We start from the raw sequence: 20,739 nt of genomic DNA, 5'->3' as shown, positions 1-20,739 counted from the left end.
GAGAATTTCTACTGCTTTCTGAGCATTAAAACAATTTCTAAACAATCTTTGGTGTTGTTTCTCATGTTTCTAATGCTTATTATTCATGTATGGTGGAAGTTCTTCACAGCATATTTCAGCTCTGATGTGATTTGGCTGCTATTGCTTGTTTTTTATATATATATTATTTATATATATATATATGTGTATATATATGTGGGGCACATATAATGTAGTGTTTCCGGGGTCCCGCACATGGGCGGGAATATTCTAATGCTTATGACTTTGATGAGGATACCCCTGGAAGAGAACTAGGATTACAGGTAAGTAACTAATCCATCCTCTCTCTGCCCCTCTTTCTGAGGTTCTTCTCTTCCTTCTTTCTCTTGCCCAGCAGGGCTCTGCTCTGGGCACTATCAAGGGCTACATTTCTCCCCTTTCAGCCTTTCTAAGGCTACCTGATCAACCTTCTTTGTTCAAGTCCCCCATTGTAACAAGATTCTTGAAGGGCATCACACACATGTATCCACCTGTTCCGTTGTGATGCCTCAGTGGGACTTGAACCTGGTTCTAACCTTCTTGATGTGTGCTCCCTTTGAGCCACTTCATTCCTGTCCTCTCCGTCTCCTGACGTTAAAGACGGCCTTCCTGGTTGCCATCACCTCTGCCAGGAGAGTGAGTGAGCTCCAGGCTCTTTCTGTCAAACCTCCTTTCATGTCCATTCATCCAGACAAGGTGGTTCTGAGAACTAGACCTTCTTTCCTGCCCAAGGTTGTCTCTGCTTTTCACATCGGGCAGTCCATCACCCTCCCTTCCTTCTTCCCGCCTCCGCATCCTTCAAAGGATGAAGAGCGGCTCCATCATCTGGACCCAAAACGTGCGCTTTCATTTTATATGGATCGCACATGCCAGTTCCGGGTGGATGACCAACTGTTTGTTGGCTACGAGGGTGCGAAGAAGGGACGGGCGGTACATAAACGGACCATCTCTCGGTGGGTCGTTCTGTGCATCGAAGCGTGCTACTCTTTGGCTCGGAAAGAGCCTCCTGTTGGGCTGAGGGCCCATTCCACTCGGGCCACGGCGGCTACTACTGCCCTGGGCCGGGGAGTCCCCTTGCAGGACATTTGCCAGGCGGCTACGTGGGCCTTGCTGCACACCTTTGCGAGGCACTACTGCCTGGACAGTCAAGTCCGGAGGGATGGCTTCTTTGGCCGTTCTGTCCTCCAGGACTTTCTGGTGTAGGATTGTATTGGTTCGCAGACCCACCTCCGGGGTCGGTATTGCTGGGATATCTATTCTAAGGTAAGGAATCTAATATTAACCTGTTTCTTTCAGATGAACAAGTTACTTACCCTCGGTAATGATATATCTGTAAGAAACAGTAGTTAGTATTAGATTCCTTACCACCCCACCCATCCCCCCCCTATCAGTTCTGCGAACTGATACCTAGGGTTAAGGACATCCCTTTCAGGGCCCTAGTTTGAAATGGCACCAGTGTTGGTTCTCACATGGCTCTGCGTGTTCTGGCGCGGAATAGCTGTGTGCAAAGAACTGACGTCAGCGCGCGGAGGCGGCGTCTATATACTCCAGCGACGTCATCACGGCGCACGACACAGACGACGGACGCGGAGCCGCAGGGGACACCTGCAGACGACGCCTACCGACGCGCAGGGGTACTGCTACGCAAAAGTTTCCGGATTCAGACTGACGCCTGGGGATATTCTAAGGTAAGGAATCTAATACTAACTACTGTTTCTTACAGATATATCGTTACCGAAGGTAAGTAACTTGTTCAACGAGGAGGCTGCTCCACAGCTGCTGAGAGGTTGGTATCCTCTCGATTTTTGTACTGTAGTGTTTTTATCTAGGAACCTGAATCAATATTACCATTTTATGCCCTTACACAGCTATAATCAATAAATACCCCTATAATGGCATAAGAAACAGATCCATATTTCAGTAAATCGCCCTTGCAGCCCAAGGCATGGCAAAAGCTACTTCCTTAGATTCCTAGAAAGCACAACGAGTTCTTTCAACACACCAAACCTCCAGCAACCTGGGAAATCCCCGCTTACTTTGTTTTGATTTGTAATAGAACTCCTGCGAGCACTGTAAGAATGGCCAGTTCTTAGTGACCTCTTTATTGACGTCTTATGTCCAAACCTTACGTCAAACTCTGCACCTTTCAGGTATAAATATACCAACGTTGCCTTAACCAAACACACGGTGGTGGTTCTGGAGCAGAGTAGCTAATCTACTTGCCGAGAGCCCAGCAGACGCGGAGAGCCCACGTACGCTGCCCCTCCTCTTTGACGCACTGAGAAAGACCCTGTCTTTTCTCCTGCAGAGAAAATCCAGCTCCGGCGTTTCCAGCCTACCCTTGAGGGTGACTGGGATATCGAGTCCTGAGAGAGAGATACCAGACCTCCTACATTCTATTCCCAAGGTACAGTGCTGACTAAACCCTTAGAGAGAATTCTTGAGGCAGATTCTTGGCAAAAACCTACTTAACTCAAACTGCTACTTACTTACTCCTTCCCACGTATTAGGCTTAGGTCAGGTACACCGGGGTAGGCGTATTTTAGGAGCACCAGTTGAGCACGTTAGCCTATGTATATATATTTTATCCATTTTAAAGTGTCTTATGGCTAAGAAACCATATCAATGCTTTTACAGTATTATTTCATAATACTCCTTTTACTGTACGTACTTTACTTTGCATTAAGTATTGCAATTGTGGCAATTCATTTCTCTTGCATGAGAAGGAAGACTGCTCAATAAATAATACCTTTTATTGAAAACGCCCGTCTCTCTATTCTCTGCACTCTGGTGAAACTAAGTATTCACATCTGACTGAGTGAAATAACTGTCTATTGTTTCACACGACTCTAGAGATTGACTCTTATTCTGAGGGAGCAAAGTTGTCATGTTTATGCGGTTGTCGGAAGCTGAATCCCTTCTTGTCTGAGCCAGGGAAGCTGATCCCTTCCTATTCAGTCAAGAAAGTTTCCAGTGACCTCTGAGCTAGCTGGCGCAAACCTAAATTAAGTCTAACATAGTCAGTAGAGACCTAGATTACCTCAGTCCTACGTCTACACTGCTGTTTATGTTATTCCAATGCGCAGGGCCTATAGGGTAAATAGGAACTACACTACAGTACAATATATGTTCCTAGATTGCTAGTTGTCACAGTTCCATGCTCAAAACTTGTCTTTTTATGGTTGACATGGATTTTCAGATCCTGAGCGCTATTCTTCTTGCAAACAATGTTTGACAAGCTTCCTCATCCGATCTTTGTACAAGCAAGTCGCTCACATCTGCCAGTATGCCACAGGATGCACCATGCTGCATTGCATTATTCCTAGCCTGGCACCCAGTTAACATAAGTAGACCCAAGGGGGGACAGGGTTTTCCATCTGGCCGCTATATCTCTTTATGCTGGCAAGAAAGCCCGATCTGCTGTAGTGCCGCCTATCCCCTCCATTATTCCTAAGATCAATACTTGAGGACAGAGTGGAACCTCCCAACCCAGGACCTCACCCAGCTCTCTAACCACCTCTACCCAGTATTTCTGTATGACCTCACAGGACCATGCCAACTGATTGGTGTTGATGGAAATTAGCTCCTGCAAGCCCTGAAAGGTATCCAACCAGATATTTCCTATTTGTGAGATGCCAATGAGGTCCGACTTTTGGAATCCTTCTAGTGTCCCTACATCCCTGATCCATGCCCCCTGCCGCAGCGGTGTCTGGAGTGTGAGCTTGGCATCCCATCGAATATAATGCAGCGTGGACCAGGACCAGGACCGTGGACCAGGAGGACCGATCTTGTCACTGCTGGGATGCTTTATGGAATTGTTGATCCGTAGAGCATATCTTGAAGCCTTGAAAACCCTATACCTTACGGCTCCTGCCGATATGCTGGGTCCGACCACCCCCCATTGAACCAGTCATTGATTGCCAAGAGACACGTTGCTACATAGTAGAGGAGGATGTCAAACATTCCTATTCTCCTGTCATATGTAGCTTTCTGACAGAGGGCCAATGCCACCCTCGGTTTGGAATTGCCCCAAAGGAATGATGTCACTAGTTTGCCAAGGGAGCGAAACCATTGGCTTGGGTAATGGAGCAGGAGTTTTGCAGTCAATAAAGGAAGCACAGGAGTATCATCATTTTGCAGAGAGACGTTTTCTCTTTGAGTTCCTGCCTGAACTTTAATTTCATTTTGTGCAAGTGTTAAGTGTACTTGAGCATTCTACCCCAACCCACACCTTAAGAGCAAGTTAACTTTTTTCCAGTGCTATCGGATGCAAGCCAAAGAAGGTTTGGCAAAGCCAGTAGGTCTGGTCTAGGCAAACCTGCAATTTTATTTTTTATTTAGTTGCAAGACTGTGCCATAGACATTGACAGTTCAAAAGAAAAACATAATTATTAAAACACGTGAGAGAATGTCTATGCTCTGCATTTGAGATGGATGTCCAGATGTGATCAAGAAAAAAACTATTACTCACATTTGAAAACAACCAATGGCTGAAGCTTGCTAACCCTTGTAAAATGTATTTGATGTATTTTTAAGGCACAGTAGCCAAGTACCCCTGGCACTGAAGGGGGGCTACTTTTAGGGCGTGCACGCACATTGTGCACAAGTAGAATGCTGTGAATCAGTTAAGGGCACTAGTGGGTTGTCCTATTCCCTGTATTGAAGGCAATGGTGGTTGCAAGCAAATAGTGAAGCCATATGAACAGACTAATGGCTGAAGATATCTTTCATAAAGACCTTACATGTATGTATATACTTTTTTTAAATTAAAAACAATAGGATGGTGACACAGCTAAACCCTCAACAGCCAGATCCTGACTTTAAGTCACCTTCTAGTAGCACCTTGCTCTTGCGGGTCCAGGGACAGCTAGCAGTACTTGTTATAAGAATTTCCCAGTTATCTCTGAGCACTCCGTGCCTTGAGTAGCTGGTCTGACAGTGTGGTGCATGCAGATTGTGTTGTGTGCGATAGCTTGGCCTGGTTGACTCCCCTTGGTATGATCTTTATGTTGGCTTTGTGCCTCCGGTATTTTCTCTTTGGTGCAATGAAGGTTGGGAGAACTCGATTACCATTTGTGGACTTTTAATTTCTGCTTGGTGTGAATTCCCTTTTTCGCGTTCTACAGGTTATGACGGTGGCAGCAGTGACTCCGAGGGCGAGGAGCCTGTCATGAGTGAACCAGACCACAAGTGTCCATTAATGCCTGATTTCTGGCTGATCATAAAGATCCACCACGATCGAGTAGAGGTTTATTCTCACACCCGGTAAACATTTGTACTTGTACTCTCTGTCTTATCGCAAAAGGTGCTAGGGGAGTGTTGAAAGGTTTGTCAGAAGATCGTGGCTGGTCGGCAGAGGATGATGGGTAAAGGGTGGAGATTGGGCTCAAAGGGTGGGCACTGGTTGGCAGAAAGTAATGGGCAGAAGATAGTAGGTGATGGTAGGAGCAGAGGGCGGGAGGTTGGTGCCCCAAAGATTGCTTCACTGCTTGAGCAATAAGAAAAGGCACAAATCAGTGTGCACTTTACAATGAAATACAAGCATATGTATTTGTAAATTGTACACTGTTGCTCCTTACCTAATGAATGTATTGACTATTTACACACTGAATTGTCTGACTGACACATGACAACAGCTTTTGAACAATAACGAAGGGGTCCTTACAACATTTTTGTTAAGAATTTTAGAAGTCAGTGTCATTTCGTACAGTAATGTAACCTGTATACTACATTTAAAACATATAAATGTTCAAAATTAAATTTTAAACCATCTTATCTTCTTTTTAAATGTAATCCATTATGTTAATTTAAGACTTTTATGTGGATTGTTTCATATGTTGTCTCTTGCAGAAAAACAAGTGATTTCACTTGCATTTGGCTTTCCATGTCTTCACTCACCTTTCTTCTTTGCTGGTACAGACGCTGCTGCATTTTCACTCTTTTAAGTAACGTCTACTTTCTTCTTGTGCACCTCAATAGCACTACAAGCTACTCCAAGATAAAGGATGAGGATGAAATAGAAGAAAGCCTTCGTCTCCACCAAGTCATTGTCAGAAATATTGGAGAGATCTGCCGTGTTGTAAATCAGGTAATATGGAACATACTATTTTTTTCATTGCTTGTGTTTTGCTCTTGTTTTTACGTCTGACTTCTGAGGCCGCTGCACTGTTTCGCCAGACAATTGCTCTTTTTTTGTTGAAAAATAATACAAATTATTTGTACACATGTGTACTTTTGGTCAGTGGGCTTCTATCTTTGGTCTTTTAAATTGTCATTGTGATGGATATATCTAACTGAAGATTCCTCACCTTGTGAATATCTCCAGGCGTCAATCTTGATGCCGATATTTTTCTCAGTAATTTGCATGCCTGCTGGTAAATGACATTTTGTAGCTTCTTCCTTCTCCTCTTCCGACTCTGATCCGGAGCTCGCTCCCTCATTTTTCTATCTTTGACAGACTTATTTTGCAAATAATTTTTACAGTGTGTGAGGGACATGTCTCCCCCCTATAACTCAGGCTGTAAACTCCATAAGGTGTGCAATAAGCAGATGTCTGGTTAGCGCACGAACAGACTCACTTCTTTAACACCTCCGAAGAGGTCGAAACCTGGCTGGACAACGGCACAGACAAAAACACCGCAAGGCCAGCAGACCAGCCCCGAGCGAGAAGACAAAGAGGCCCTAAGCGGAGACGCAGAAACAGATCACCCTCGCCACCAGCGGATGGAACACAACAAAGCGCGGGCCCACCCGAGGCAGAAATGCGCCGGGAGCAACAGGAAGCACTAAGAATAGCCACGGAACTCAGCAACTCACCGGCCCAGCGCTCTTTACCGGCTACCAGACCCAGGGCATTATTGAGTGACGACGAGGCAATATACGGAATACCGGATTCACAAGTATCCGAAGACTTACCAGACGTCACACCACAGACGGCGGACCTGTTTAGATAACTGATTGGCGTACCCTGGCGCCTCTCCCCCACCCGCCCCCCCTTTATTTTTTCCCCCCATCCTTCCTGCTCACGCTGACTGAGCGAAAGGGGTAGCGTGCTGGCAGGAACACGACATCCGATGCTGATGGGCAACACGGGAGGAGGCCGAAGGAGCAGGTCGCCTCTCCTGGTGCGCCCACCTGAGACGCAGTGATTAAATGCAGAGACTGGTCGAGCGCTGGCAGTCAGCCGGTGGACAACCACAGGCGAACTCTGCAGACAGGTGCCTGAGGTGCCATGCCGACTGATGGACGCACTGCCGTGTCTGATATACGGCCTGCCAAGTGGTCAGCTGAGACAGCTGATTTCCCCCCCCCCCCGCGTGGGGCAAAACACGCACCCGCGCTTTGTTTATTGATAGTGACTCCCTCGCCCCGCGTGATGGGCAGCGACCCCCCTGACTTGAATGGTAACTATCTCAGTAGATTGTTTGGACGACTGCACGTTCAGCAGCCGAACTTTTGGTATTATTCCCTATTTACGTCCCCCCCTCCCTTTTTAAAGCTCTGCTGCGTCCACAAGTTGGTAACGGACTCATTGTATTGTATTCAACTCTGCGTCCCACAGGTACACGTGGAAATGTTGTTGTGATGGGAGATGGGAGGCTCTGTGGAGAGGCCGACGAGGCTGGAGGGGTGGGAGGAGGAGCTCCACTTTTGGCCTGTGATGACTACGGTTAAGATTTGCACATGGAATGTGCGTGGCATACACACACCCTCGCGTTGGTACATGATCTACTCATACCTGAAGAGACACAAGGTCCAAATCGCACTCTTGCAGGAGACACATCTAACCACACCCGAGGTACACACACTGCGCAGACGATGGCGCGGACAACTTTACGCGACAGGGTTTTCCTCCTATGCACGGGGTGTGTTGATATGGGTAAAACCAGGGATCCCGTTTGACGTTGAGGACTCCTATATAGACAGAGAGGGGCGGCTAGACGGACGCCCGATGGTTTTGGCATCGATCTATGCTCCCAACACAGATCAACAGGGGTTTCTTACGAGAGTCTTGGCAGCTTTATCACCCTGGCACGGGAGCCCCAGGATACTAGGGGGGGACTACAATTGCGTGCTGGACACTACGTTAGACCGCTCCTTCCCGCTATTACCCAATGCACCAGTAGTGGGCGCCATGAAGGCCCTTACGGCCTGGGCCACCCACTGGAACCTACAAGATGTATGGCGACACCGCAACCCAGGCACCCGAACATACTCATACTACTCGGGTGCCCATGACCTACACACACGACTAGATAGGTACATGCTCACTGAAGATTTACTCCCATTAGGGACTGACGCTTATTACATGGGCCGGACGCATTCGGACCACAACCCCCACATGCTAGACGTCACATGGGCAAATGCACACCCCCCTATCCCCACCTGGAGGCTGCAACCGGATCTCCTGTTGGACGCACCTTTCCGAGACTCGCTGTTCGCGCACATAGTACACTACTTGGAGGAAAACACAGGCACAGCGTCCACTCCCCAGATAGAATGGGACGCGTTCAAAGTGGTGATAAGGGGACAATGCCTAGGCACACAGGTAAACCTTAGGCGGCGAGTAGAGAAAGACCTTAAGAGTGGAGGCGGGGCTAATACAACACGAGCAAGACACGATGAGGGATGACAGAGCGGAGCTGTGGGCCGCACAGGCGGAAGATGAGAAACTGATAGAGAGGCTGCGTTGCCTGAACTATGCAGCCCATTCGGCACGCACCCATGATAGGGGAGATAAACCCGGCAAGTTACTTACCTGGTTAATTAGCAGAGAGGAAAAGACAAAACCAGTAACGGAAATACTGGGAGATGAGGGGGTACTCCTACACACACAACAGGAGATACATTGAGCGTTTACTGGTCACTATGACAAACTGTACCATTCTTGCTTATCAACCCCCGCTCCGAACACCGAAGAGTACCTGTCACTGATACCCCTACCGACTCTTAGAGACGCTCAACGTGATGAATTGGCGGCGCCTTTCACGTCTGAGGAACTCCGGGTAGTCATTGCGGCGCTGTCCAATGGAAAATCCCCGGGCCCGATGGACTCCCGGCGGAGTTTTACAAGGCATATCCGGATCTCCTGATCCCGGAATTGATCAAAATGTACGGGGCGGCACTGGAAGACTCCTCATTACCACCCACCCTAAATGAAGCCATCTTGGTCTCCCTCTTAAAGCCCGGAAGGGACAGGACACAGTTGGGTTCATACCGGCCACTCGCCCTTCTGAACACCGACTACAAAATATTAGCATCCACATTAGCCCGGAGGCTAGCCCAATACACGCCCACACTAATCCACGCGGACCAGAACGGCATTGTACCCACAGGCAGCACGTCGCAAAACATCCGCCGGCTATTCAGGGTACAGGAATACGTGAGGGCGCCCTGGCCGCGATCGGGGTGTCTTGTACTAGATTTGGAAAGGCATTTGATTCAGTGGAATGGCTGTATCTCCGAGCAGTAATGCAGAAGAATGAACTAGGAGAGGCGTTCATAGATATGGTCAGCCTGCTCTATCAGACGCCCAGTGTACGGGTCCGGATTGGGGGCCTCCTGTGCCCGACCATACCAGTAAGAAGGGGCACGAGGCAGGGCTGCCCCTTGTCACCGCTGCTCTTCTCCTTAGCGATGGAACCGCTGGCGGAACTGCTGAGGAGACAGGGCGCGGATTGGGGTATTCCACTGATTGATAGCACGCACACGGTCTCGCTGTATGCTGATTGTAGGAGAGTAGGGTCTGCAATCCTATGATCACCCGGACTTTTTGCTTTTGTTTCACTGGTTTACGACTTTCTCGGGCTGTGGGCCTGCCAATCCGACCCACAGCCTAGCTGTTCTCTCGCTAAATTGCTGTGTGTACCCTAGGTGCATTACCCAATTGGAACTGGGCCACCCTGTCAGACCCTGTAACTCAGGGCATCGGTGTACCCAGGGCCTACCAGGGGCTGAAGCATGTATTATGCCACCCCTGGCTGGCCACCTAAATCTGACACAACTGGCTGCACGACAGCTGGGGCCACGTGGCGTACTCGCCCGTTGCTGTAGGTATAGTATCCCTATACCTAACCTTAAAATGGACACCCGAGTTCCTATCAGTCACTCCTATGGCAGGCCTTGACAATTCTGAAGGCAGAGTGCATGGAACCGTGTGAATTGGGCTCTGGCACGAGCCGAGCCCGGTTGCAGCTTGCGGAACCAAGACCCAATGGCTGTTCCATGATAACGCGTATCATATCGGTAACTTCGGTATCGCGTTATCAAGACATGTCGAGTAAGGTGTCATACGAATCGGGATGCTGCCCCCTCACCAATTCTGGCGACGAGGTTAGCATTCCGCCCTTCTAGAGGGACACGACATGTACGTAACTGTGAACCCCGGTTAAAGTTAACTGAAGCCTCAGCTCCACAAAATGGACGCTGCCACCACAGACACGAGTCTGACCTCCTGCTGCTGGGAGTCCTTCCAGCGAGGAGAGCTTGGACAAAGGGTTTCCTGTCAGGGGCAGTGTTCGCACCATCCCAGACAGGGTTTGTGTATTCTGGGTAGGTAGGGCTTTGCGAGAAGGTGACTGCGGAGTGGCACCCCGGTGCTCACTACGCATCTGCCGGCTAGAACCAGTTCCAGGGGCGCGCAGCCCCTGACCTGGGGAAAGTCCAGCAGGGGGAGAAGGGTGTAACTACCCCCCTTCCTGGTCCCACCCCTAGGGCAGGACCTAGTCATGTACCCACCCCTTTCTTTAGGATAAAGGCCGGAGCGGGGACCCTTCCAAATTAGATCATCTTTGAATCAAGAACTACTTTCTACGAAAGGACATTCAAGACTCTTCTCAAGATTTCTCCCTTGTGGCTAAGGAGTAGTCACCCTGCATCCGCAGGCACCATCTAAGAACTCTGCGGTTTGCTGCAAGTCCTTCCTCAGGAATCCGACGACCCAGCTCGACGAGAACCGGCTTCCCTGGCACCTCTGACCTCTACCCACATCGTCAGCTCAGCTGAGATCTGTGGGTGCGACGAGACCTCGAGGGACCGGCCATCATCAAAACCTGCACGCTTTCTTAATCCAGCACGACCACCGAAGGAATCCTCTGGTGAGTGCTCTGGGGTCCGAGAAGCCCCGAACCTGAGCAGCTCCAGCACCGAAGTGCAGCCTCCCAGCATCTCCACGATCTGCGTGGGGCCCTTCTGCTCGCCGCTCAGCACGTTGTCCGATCACTAGCCGCTGGCTTGTGATCTCCTTGACGACATCCGACAACCAACGCTGCTGGTCTGGTTGCTCCAGACCGGCCCTTGCTCCCTTTTCCGAGAGGGGCACCCCGGACCCTCCTGGTCCACTTAAGACGCCATTTTAGGCCCACCACGTGGCCCTGAAATCTGCCAAGGCTTGTTGCCCCAATCCTGGGCCCAGCGACGCCGACAGCATCAACCTTCGTGGGACAGCTCGCACCTCCATCCTGGTCGCCGACAACGCCTCCTGGTCCGTGAGACTGCAGAGCCTAGCGTCGCCCACTCACCTAGTCGAGGTGACGGCCATCCGGTGCCTCCCTGGTACCCTCTGACTACTGGCTAGTAGTATGAACTTGGTCCCCTCTGCTTTCAGGTATCATCGATCTCTGATCCAGGCTTGGATCTCTACGAACTATTCTTCACTGGTCGCCGGCCAGCAACTCCTTCCTTCCGGCTCCTGGCTCGTCAGCGAAGACCCCCGACGCCTGTAAGACTTGTGCAGCCGCAGCCCTTGTGGCTAGGTAACTCCGGCATTTCGGTGCCCGCATAGCCTCCTTACTTAAGGGTCCTGAGTCCCTCGCTTCCGACTTGCCTTATCGGGTCCGCCCGAGACCACTAAACTTTCCGTGCCCTCGGGCACTTGTATTGATTGTGCACTTGAAGTATTTTCCTAAGAGTTCTGTTCTGTGCTGAGTACCCTGTCCTCATAAAGAGTACAGGGCTGTTGTGATACTAATAAATATACTGTTTATTTTCATAATACTTGTGTGGTGTCCTTTCACTTGGTGTTCAAGGGGTATGTGATGGTATAACAGCTGGCTTAACACGCCCTCTAGAGTTTAGCCCGAAGACTGCTCGTATCCACGCTGCTAGGATAGCTGGTCTAAGGTTGACTTACAACCAATCACCATAAGGGTCGTTTGGACCGATGCATAATGGTCACTAGAATAGTGAACACTGCATATCGGGCCAACTTCTCATACTGATGACCTGCTCCTCTATGTCAGGGACCTCACACAGATACCGCAAGAGCTCACAGACACCCTGCGAGAGTTCACGACCCATTCAGGACTGAAAGTTAATTGGGGGAAATCCGGGGTCTACCCCTTTCACCCCGACATGCAGGAGTGTGAGGTGCGACTGGGTGGCATGACACTGACCTGGCACGCAGGCACCTTCAAATACCTGGGCATCCACATCTACCGGTCCCCGGTGGATGTGCCGGAAGGCAACCTGGTCAGGGCCATCTCCTCTCTACGAGCCCAAATGGCTTTCTGGAGCACGCTCCCACTGAATGTCCCAGCCCGAGTCACCCTTACGAAGATGATGGCACTCCCGAGTCTACTTTACTATTACTCTAACATACCGGTGTATGTTTCCAATCGGATCTTCAGAGAACTAGACACCATGATCCGGGCGCTCATTTGGAACACCGGGAGACCCAGAGTGGCGCTGAAAAAGTTATACGCCCCAGTGACCATGGGAGGATTGGCGGTTCCTAACCAGGAGCTTTACTATCTTGCGGCGCAACTACAGTGGGTGGTGGGCTGGCTCGCGGGGAGGAACCTGGCTGGTAAGGCCTCGGAGACACCGGCCCTGACCCACATCCGTGCGCTTGCGCTGTTCCATCCCCTAGCTAAACCAACCCGCGGAACACAGCTACATCTGACGGCGGCACTCAAATGCTACAAACGTGCACTGGGGCTCACGCGGGCAGCTACACCCTACGCTCCTGCGCTCCAGTTGCAGGGTATGCCCAGAGACGGGGGTGTAATCACTGCGACCATGCTGGAGAGATGGGAGCTGGCTGGGATAGAAACGATGTCGGATCTAGCCCTGATCCAGTTTGAGAACCTGGTTGCGGATACTGACTTACCGGCGCGGCAGTTCCTACTGCACGCCTCCATGATTCGGGAATGCACGAAACAATGGGGAGACATGACGGAGGAACCACAAACACACCTACTGATGCAGTATCTCCATATCATGGGAAATGGGTCCCACGTGATACATTGGCTGGCGCAGGCACTACAGTCACACACGGCATGCACGCTCCAGCCACTAAGGGACAAATGGGCAGTTGACAGAGGGAGGGATTGGACAGACAAGGAATGGGAGCGGATCCTGGAAGGACCACGCAACATACCACGCAACTCGAGATTCAAAATCATACAATTCTACATCATGCATAGAACTTACCTGTCCCCTGACAAAATTAACCGTTACTTTGCGCTGGATACATCCGGCTGCCTGCGTTGTTCGTTGCTGAATTCTGATCTTCTGCACATGCTCTGGGCATGCCCCAGGCTGCAGACGTATTGGCAGGACGTGACAACACTTCTAACGAAAGGTGTAGGGGCAGAGCTTCGACATGCATGGGAGACTTGTGTGCTCGGTCTGTTCAAGAGGTTGAAACAGAATAAAGCTCATGCCAGGTTCTGGGATCTGGGATTGGTAGCCGCCAAAAGACTCATAACACGACATTGGAAGGACGCGAATCCTCCACAAACGAAACATTGGCGCGCCTCGTTCACCTATTGGGCAATAGCAGAAGGCACGATACTCTGCAGGGAGGAGACAGCGGGACTTCGAGCCATACCGATCGCGCAGATCTGGGACGACCTCCTCCAGGCCTTCGGCAGAGCATGCCAAGAACAGGGAATAACATAGACATGGGAATTGCCCTGACACGTACACACAGTAGAAATGTAGAGAGGCCACCCACCTGGGAATTAGAGAGATGCAGATGGGCAGAGACTCGCAGAAAACATATAGCGAGAAGCTCACACAAGACGCAAGGACATCACAAGACTCAAGGACATTGCCTGGCCCTGCCCTCCTCCCCCCGCAACTCCCCCTCCCCACGGGAATGATCGCTCTCGCACCTAGCCGATGCAGGAATACAACTCTGTAACAGCCACACCACACCACTCACCCACCAAGCCACGCACTACAGTCCACGATTGCGAAACATCCATGGCACGCATATACACAGTACCGGACTACGGGACTCTGATGACCAGAGTCGTAATGCAGTGCTCCCTTTATTTGTGTTAGTTTTTGCCCCCTCCCTGATATTATTTACTTCCTCCCTTTGTTCGGAGGTTGGTTTTACAGACTGTTGCCCCCCAAGTGACAGCGCTGTAGTGTCAAGATTCGCGGGCACACTAATAGGAACATAACGCACGGCAACGCATACCACACTACTCCGCTGACGTAAAACAACTGACCTGATGCACTCTCAGATCGCAGCATCACCACATCGAACAAAGAGACTGGCCCACCCAAAGAGGTCTCCCGTTAGGAAAACATTAATCCGTGACACTGAGTGTGGAACCGAGGGGTGCACAGTGGGTAGCGAGCTACAGATTGCGCCCCGAACACCATGATAAACCGGGTACACTGGTGAGATAGAAGACGCCACATGCAGTGATATGTTACGAGGAAATGCTAATTGATATAAATGTTGGTTTCTCCCATAAATGCTAACGGCTCAGTTATGTGGCGATTGAAATCTTCAGAATAATTGCTGTTAATGATCACACCTGTAATGCACATGCTAAACTGATTTATGCTTCCTCATTCAGAAATGCCTAAGTGATGTAACAATATATAAAACGATTAATAAACATATTTAGAAAAAATAAATAAAAATAAGCAGATGTCTGGTATGTCGCTGGTGTTTGGGTTCCTCTCACGACTCAGTCATGTGACAACTGCACCAGGATGAACACGAAGGACATGCTAGACCTCAAGGTCAAGCTCTGCGTCACTTAACATCGTAAGAATGTGCACAGATGCTGAACAAAGAACTGATTGTCCATTTGGACTTGGAAGTGAATCCACCTCGATAAAATTCTTGCCAACTTCAACCATAAACACAACTCATGGAGCCCCGTTCTGACTCAGATCAGACATTGCGACTGTTGACACATTTTTCAGATTGAGAACCCCATGATGGTGATGACGATTCCCAACTTTATGAGGAATAAAAACTATTTTTTTAACCTCCAAAATGCCAGCTGGACCAGATATGTCCCCTGACACTGGCATTAACTCTTCACCTGGCCCTTCCACTGAGGAGTCAGCATCTTCTGCTATGGTCCTCAGCTGGTCTATGGAAATCCTCGACCTCTAACTGCCACCAGCAGAGGTGTAAACCACTGTTCTTGTAGAAGTCCTGCAGCCTAGGCACACTTCTTCAGAGCCACTCTTGTGTTCACTGGAGCCCTAACAGATACCGTAACTGGCACTTGGTCCAGACCTGGTTCTTTCCCACCTGTGAATAGGCAAATTTCTAGAAGGCACAGACCTGCTCTAGGGGATCCATCTTTCCTCCTCCAGTATCCTACTCCTGAGAGTCTTGTGCTACATGCTTTCACAATTGGGTTTTACCCCAACTCTTTCCTGCCTACTCCCCCATATAGGAAGTCCAAACACATGGAGGGCTTTGGGAAGAGAATGTTCCCAGCTGCCAACCTAGCCCTCAGATCAGTCAACTCCAGTTGCCCCTTAGGACGTTAATTGAACACAATATGGGATATGGGGAGCGAAATCTTGCCTGCAATCCCTGATAGGTTTTGCGCCAGTTTGACTCTGATCATACAAGATGGATAAGACACTGTGAAGTACGTCATCAGATCAGGACTGGACACTAACGATTGCTTACGTTGGGCAGTCAGTACCTGTGTGATGCCTCACCACCACACCTGGATGTGATCCTCGGCCTTCGCAAGTGACATCTAGGCATCCCTAATGGACATGCCATGTCATAGCACCCATCTCCTTGGAGATGAAAACAGATTCGGCCCTGGGGCGCTTCAAAGAAAGCAGAACTAAAGCACGCTCCATTGGTCTTTGAACACCCATGCACCAGTATCTCCAACAGTATCTTCCTTTTCGAGACTTCGGGAGAGGCATCCAGCAGAGGCAACACCAAGGCCTGCTTCTGCAACAGACCTCCCAGTCCTTTTAAGGTTGAGGTCAGGGCTCCGGCCAACAGTGTCCAGGCCATCATGGGCAATGCACTGTCCGGTCTTTTGCCGCCACTCCTACATTACTTTTTGCTTACCCTCAGTGGCCCATTGTCACCCTGTTAGAGGCAGGATAAGATACTGTGTGCACAAGTGGTACAGAATCACATCAGACAGATGGATGATTCAAATTGTCCAGGATGGATACACCCTACCTTTCCTTTCCACCTCTTCCCAATATGTCGCCTACACCACAGAGACTTCTGGAGGACCACTTGTACATTTAACATAGGGAGGTCCAGGCTCTTTTGGACAAGGGAGTATTGAGAGGATGCCAGCAGCAAAAATAGTGACTGGATGCTACTCATGTGACAAAGGCGGAGTTTGACCTACTGTAGACCTTTGACCTCTGAACTTCTTGCTCAAAAGGGACACGTTCAGGATGCTCACTCTGGCCCAAGTTCTGCCTACCCTGAATTCAGGCAACTGGGTGGTGGCATTGGATATGCAGACTACTATTTCCACATCCCCATCCTGCAGTCCTTCAAACATTACCTGCAGTATCATGTCGGCCAACAGCATTTTTGGTTTCCTTTGCTTACACTCTGCCGCACCAGTGCCCTCGCCTGTTCATGAAAATTATGATAGTGATTGCTTCACGAATTCAGAGGTTGGTAATATCTGTTTTAAAAGCCTTGATGACTGGCTCTTGAAGGCAGCCTCGTTTCAGCGATGTGTGGACCACCTCCACATGACACAAACCACCTCAGATCTTTTGGATTTTTCCGCCAAAGTCACACCTGACTCTGCAGAGGCTCCTCTTCATCTGAGCCATTCTGCATACAGTGCAGTTTTGAGCCTGTTCTCCACCTCACCACCCGGGACACCCATGTGTCCGCGCCTGGACCGCGCCCAGTGCCAGGACCCCTGGCCCCCGAAGACCCCGACCCGCCTGACGTACACCGCCGCCAACCTCAGCGCACTCAATGCCGGTCGACTCCCAGGGTGCTACCAAGCCACACCACGACGCACCCACGGACCCTTCAGCTGCCACGCCTGCAAGTTCACCTGCATCCGGACCTGCATCGCACCAGCACCCGCCAAGTCGAACACCAGCAGCACCCACCTCAAGTGCATCCTGCTCAACACCCGCTCCGTCCACAGACACTCCATCGAACTCTGGAACCTCCTCGACACCACAGCCCCTGACGTTGCCTTCCTCACGGAGACCTGGATGAACGCCTCTTCAGCTCCCGACATCACTATCGCCATCCCAGAGGGCTACAAGATCACCCGGAGGGATCGCACCGCCGACCAGATGGGAGGAGGCATCGCCATCATCCACAGGAACACCATCCGTATCACGACCAGCACCGACAACACCCTTACCACCGCCAAACACCTGCACTTCCAGATCCACACCGACCCGAAGACCACCCTCAGAGGCACCCTGATCTACCGACCTCCGGGACCACGCACCCAATTCAGCGAGGACATCGCCGACCTCGTCAGCCCGCATGCCCTCCCCTCCGCTGACTACATCCTCCTGGGAGACCTCAACTTCCACCTGGAGAACAACAACGACCGCAACACCAGCACCCTGCTCGACAACCTCGCCAATCTTGGACTCAAGCAGCTGGTGTCCACCCCCACCCACCTCGCCGGACACACACTCGACGCAGTCTTCTCATCCAGCACAGACATCGCCTTCAGCCACGCCACAGAGCTTCAATGGACGGACCACAGCTGCGTCCACTTCACCTTCAAAAGAACGACGACCCACCACCACCAGCAACAGGCTGCCCGCAGAAGCTGGAACAAGATCACAGCCGACCAGCTCGCCACCTCCCTGAGCCAGCACCCTCCTGCCAGCTCAGCGAACCCCAGCCAGGCCGCTGACAACCTCACGAAGTGGATCAGCAACTGCGCGGACGAGCTCGCCCCGCTGAGGACCCCGCCCAGCAGACCCGGCAGCAAGAAAGCCCCATGGTTCACCGACGAACTCAAGAGCTCCAAGAAGAACTGCCGAGCCCTCGAGAAAGTCTGGAGAAGGGAACCAACACTGGACAACATGACCACCTTCAAGCTTGCCACCCGGAAGCACCACCAGCTGATCCGCGCCGCCAAGAAAACTGCATTCAAGAACCGGCTGGACAACAACGCACACAACTGCAAGGAACTCTTCAACATCGTGAAAGAGCTATCCAACCCCAGCGCAGGAAACAACGACATCACCCCATCGCAAGACCTCTGCAACTCCCTCGCCTCATACTTCCACAACAAGATCGCGGACATACACAACAGCTTCAACAACCAACCAACTCACACCATGACCGAACCACCACCCCCCACCACCACCCTCCGCGCCTGGACTCCGATCAGCACCGAAGACACCGTCCGCACGATGAACTCCGTCCACTCCGGATCTCCGACTGACCCCTGCCCTCACCACGTCTTCAACAAGGCCGACGCTGTCATCGCACCCCACCTGCGAGACATCATCAACACCTCCTTCGACACCGCCACCTTCCCTGAGAGCTGGAAGCTCGCCGAACTCAGCGCTCTACTCAAGAAACCCACAGCGGACCCCACCGAACTCAAGAATTACCGCCCCATCTCGCTCCTCCCGTTTCCAGCCAAAGTCATCGAGAAGACCGTCAACAAGCAGCTGGCCGCCTTCCTTGAGACAAATGGATCCCTCGACCCCTCACAGTCTGGCTTCCGAGCCAACCACAGCACCGAGACCACCCTCATCGCCGCCACCGATGACATCCGAGCCCTGATGGACAACGGAGAAACAGCGGCCCTCATCCTCCTAGACCTCTCCGCGGCATTCAACACTGTCTGCCACCGCACCCTAGTACAGCGCCTCAGCAATGTCGGAATCCAGGAGAAGGCTCTGGAATGGATCATCTCCTTCCTCGACGGAAGAACACAGAGAGTCCGCCTACCACCGTACAAGTCAGAGGCCACCGAAGTCATCTGCGGCGTCCCTCAAGGATCCTCGCTGAGCCCCACCCTCTTCAACGTCTACATGAGCCCCCTCGCGGCCATCGCACGCCAACACAACCTCAACATAATCTCCTACGCCGACGACACCCAGCTGATCCTCTCCCTGACCAACGACCCCGCCGCCGCCAGAGCCAACCTGCACGAAGGGATGAAAGAGGTAGCCGAGTGGATGACGACCAGCCGCCTGAAACTGAACTCAAACAAGACGGAGGTCCTCATCCTGGGCTCTTCGCCCTCCACCTGGGACGACTCCTGGTGGCCTCCCGCCCTGGTCACCGCACCCAAACCGACAGACCACGCACGCAACCTGGGCTTCATCCTGGACTCCTCCCTCTCCATGACCAGGCAAGTCAACAACGTCTCCTCGGCGTGCTTCAACATCCTACGCATGCTACGGAAGATCTTCTGGTGGATCCCCACCGAGACCAGGAAGACCGTCACCCAGGCCCTCGTCACCGGTCGACTGGACTACGGCAACGCCCTCTACACCGGTACCACCGCCAAGCTCCAGAAGAGACTCCAGCGGATCCAGAACGCCTCAGCCAGACTCATCCTCGACATCCCACGAACCAGCCACATCTCCGGACATCTGAGAGACCTGCATTGGCTCCCCGTCAACAAAAGAATCACCTTCCGCCTCCTCACCCACGCACACAAAGCCCTACACGACCAAGGCCCGAGCTACCTCAACAACCGAATCAACTTCTACGCTCCCAAACGCCACCTCCGATCAGCCAACCACGCCCTCGCCGCCGCCCCCCGCATCCGAAGAGCGACAACAGGAGGAAGGTCCTTCTCCTACCTGGCCGCCAAGACCTGGAACTCCCTCCCGACCGACCTGCGCCTGACCCAAGACCACCTCTCCTTCAGGAAGAAGCTGAAGACCTGGCTGTTCGAGCAGTAACGGCACCCCCCTCCCCCCAGCGCCTTGAGACCCTACGGGTAAGTAGTGCGCTCTATAAATGTCTTTGATTGATTGATTGATTGATTGTGTTTAATTTTTACTGGGGGCAGCTGGAGGAGTCCCAGGGCCAAGCGGCCCCAGCTGGCACACATTGTGTGTGCCACAGGGAGACAGCTTGATTTTTCTTAAGTGAGTGCCCTGGTGCCTACACGGGGCATCCACATCTACATTAATGTTGGAAGGGTAGCCCCAGTGCCCCTGCAGTACCAGCTGGCTCTCCTGGCAAGAGCCAGCCCTTTTTAATTTTAGATTTTTCTTGAGTGGTCACCCGGGACACCCACAATGCAAGGGTCATTGGGAGCCAGAGCATGCACTGCTACGACCCTTACATATTATATCATTGATGACCTGTTCAATTACTGCATTGATAACATCCCATATGACATCTGAAATGACATCATTGATAACACTGTGCATGGCGAGGGCACAAGTTGTAGGTACTTTAGGGCATGAACTATAGTTACTTAAGATAACCAGAACTGGTGAATTTCTGCGATTTTGTTTGTTTAAAATCGTAAAATGGTGTGTTTTAACTTTTAT

At 51.2% G+C, this 20,739-nt stretch overlaps 1 protein-coding gene across 7 annotated transcripts in view; it reads left to right on the top strand.

The window, feature by feature from the left end:
- Nucleotides 1-20,739, top strand: part of SZT2 (SZT2 subunit of KICSTOR complex) — a 1,033,029-nt gene that overhangs the window by 611,436 nt on the left and 400,854 nt on the right. For all 7 annotated transcript variants that reach the window (XM_086953216.1, XM_086953214.1, XM_086953218.1 and 4 more), the window contains 2 exons: nucleotides 5,145-5,283; nucleotides 5,998-6,106. In XM_086953216.1, the coding sequence (XP_086809342.1) occupies nucleotides 5,145-5,283; nucleotides 5,998-6,106 (248 nt within the window). The remainder of the gene's footprint in view (nucleotides 1-5,144; nucleotides 5,284-5,997; nucleotides 6,107-20,739) is intronic.

This window comes from Lissotriton vulgaris, chromosome 1_2 (assembly GCF_964263255.1).
Source record: "Lissotriton vulgaris chromosome 1_2, aLisVul1.2, whole genome shotgun sequence".
NCBI classification, from domain to species: Eukaryota; Metazoa; Chordata; class Amphibia; order Caudata; family Salamandridae; genus Lissotriton; species Lissotriton vulgaris.
Note: the sequence above shows the minus strand (reverse complement) of the source record. Positions and strands in the feature narration are given on the sequence as shown.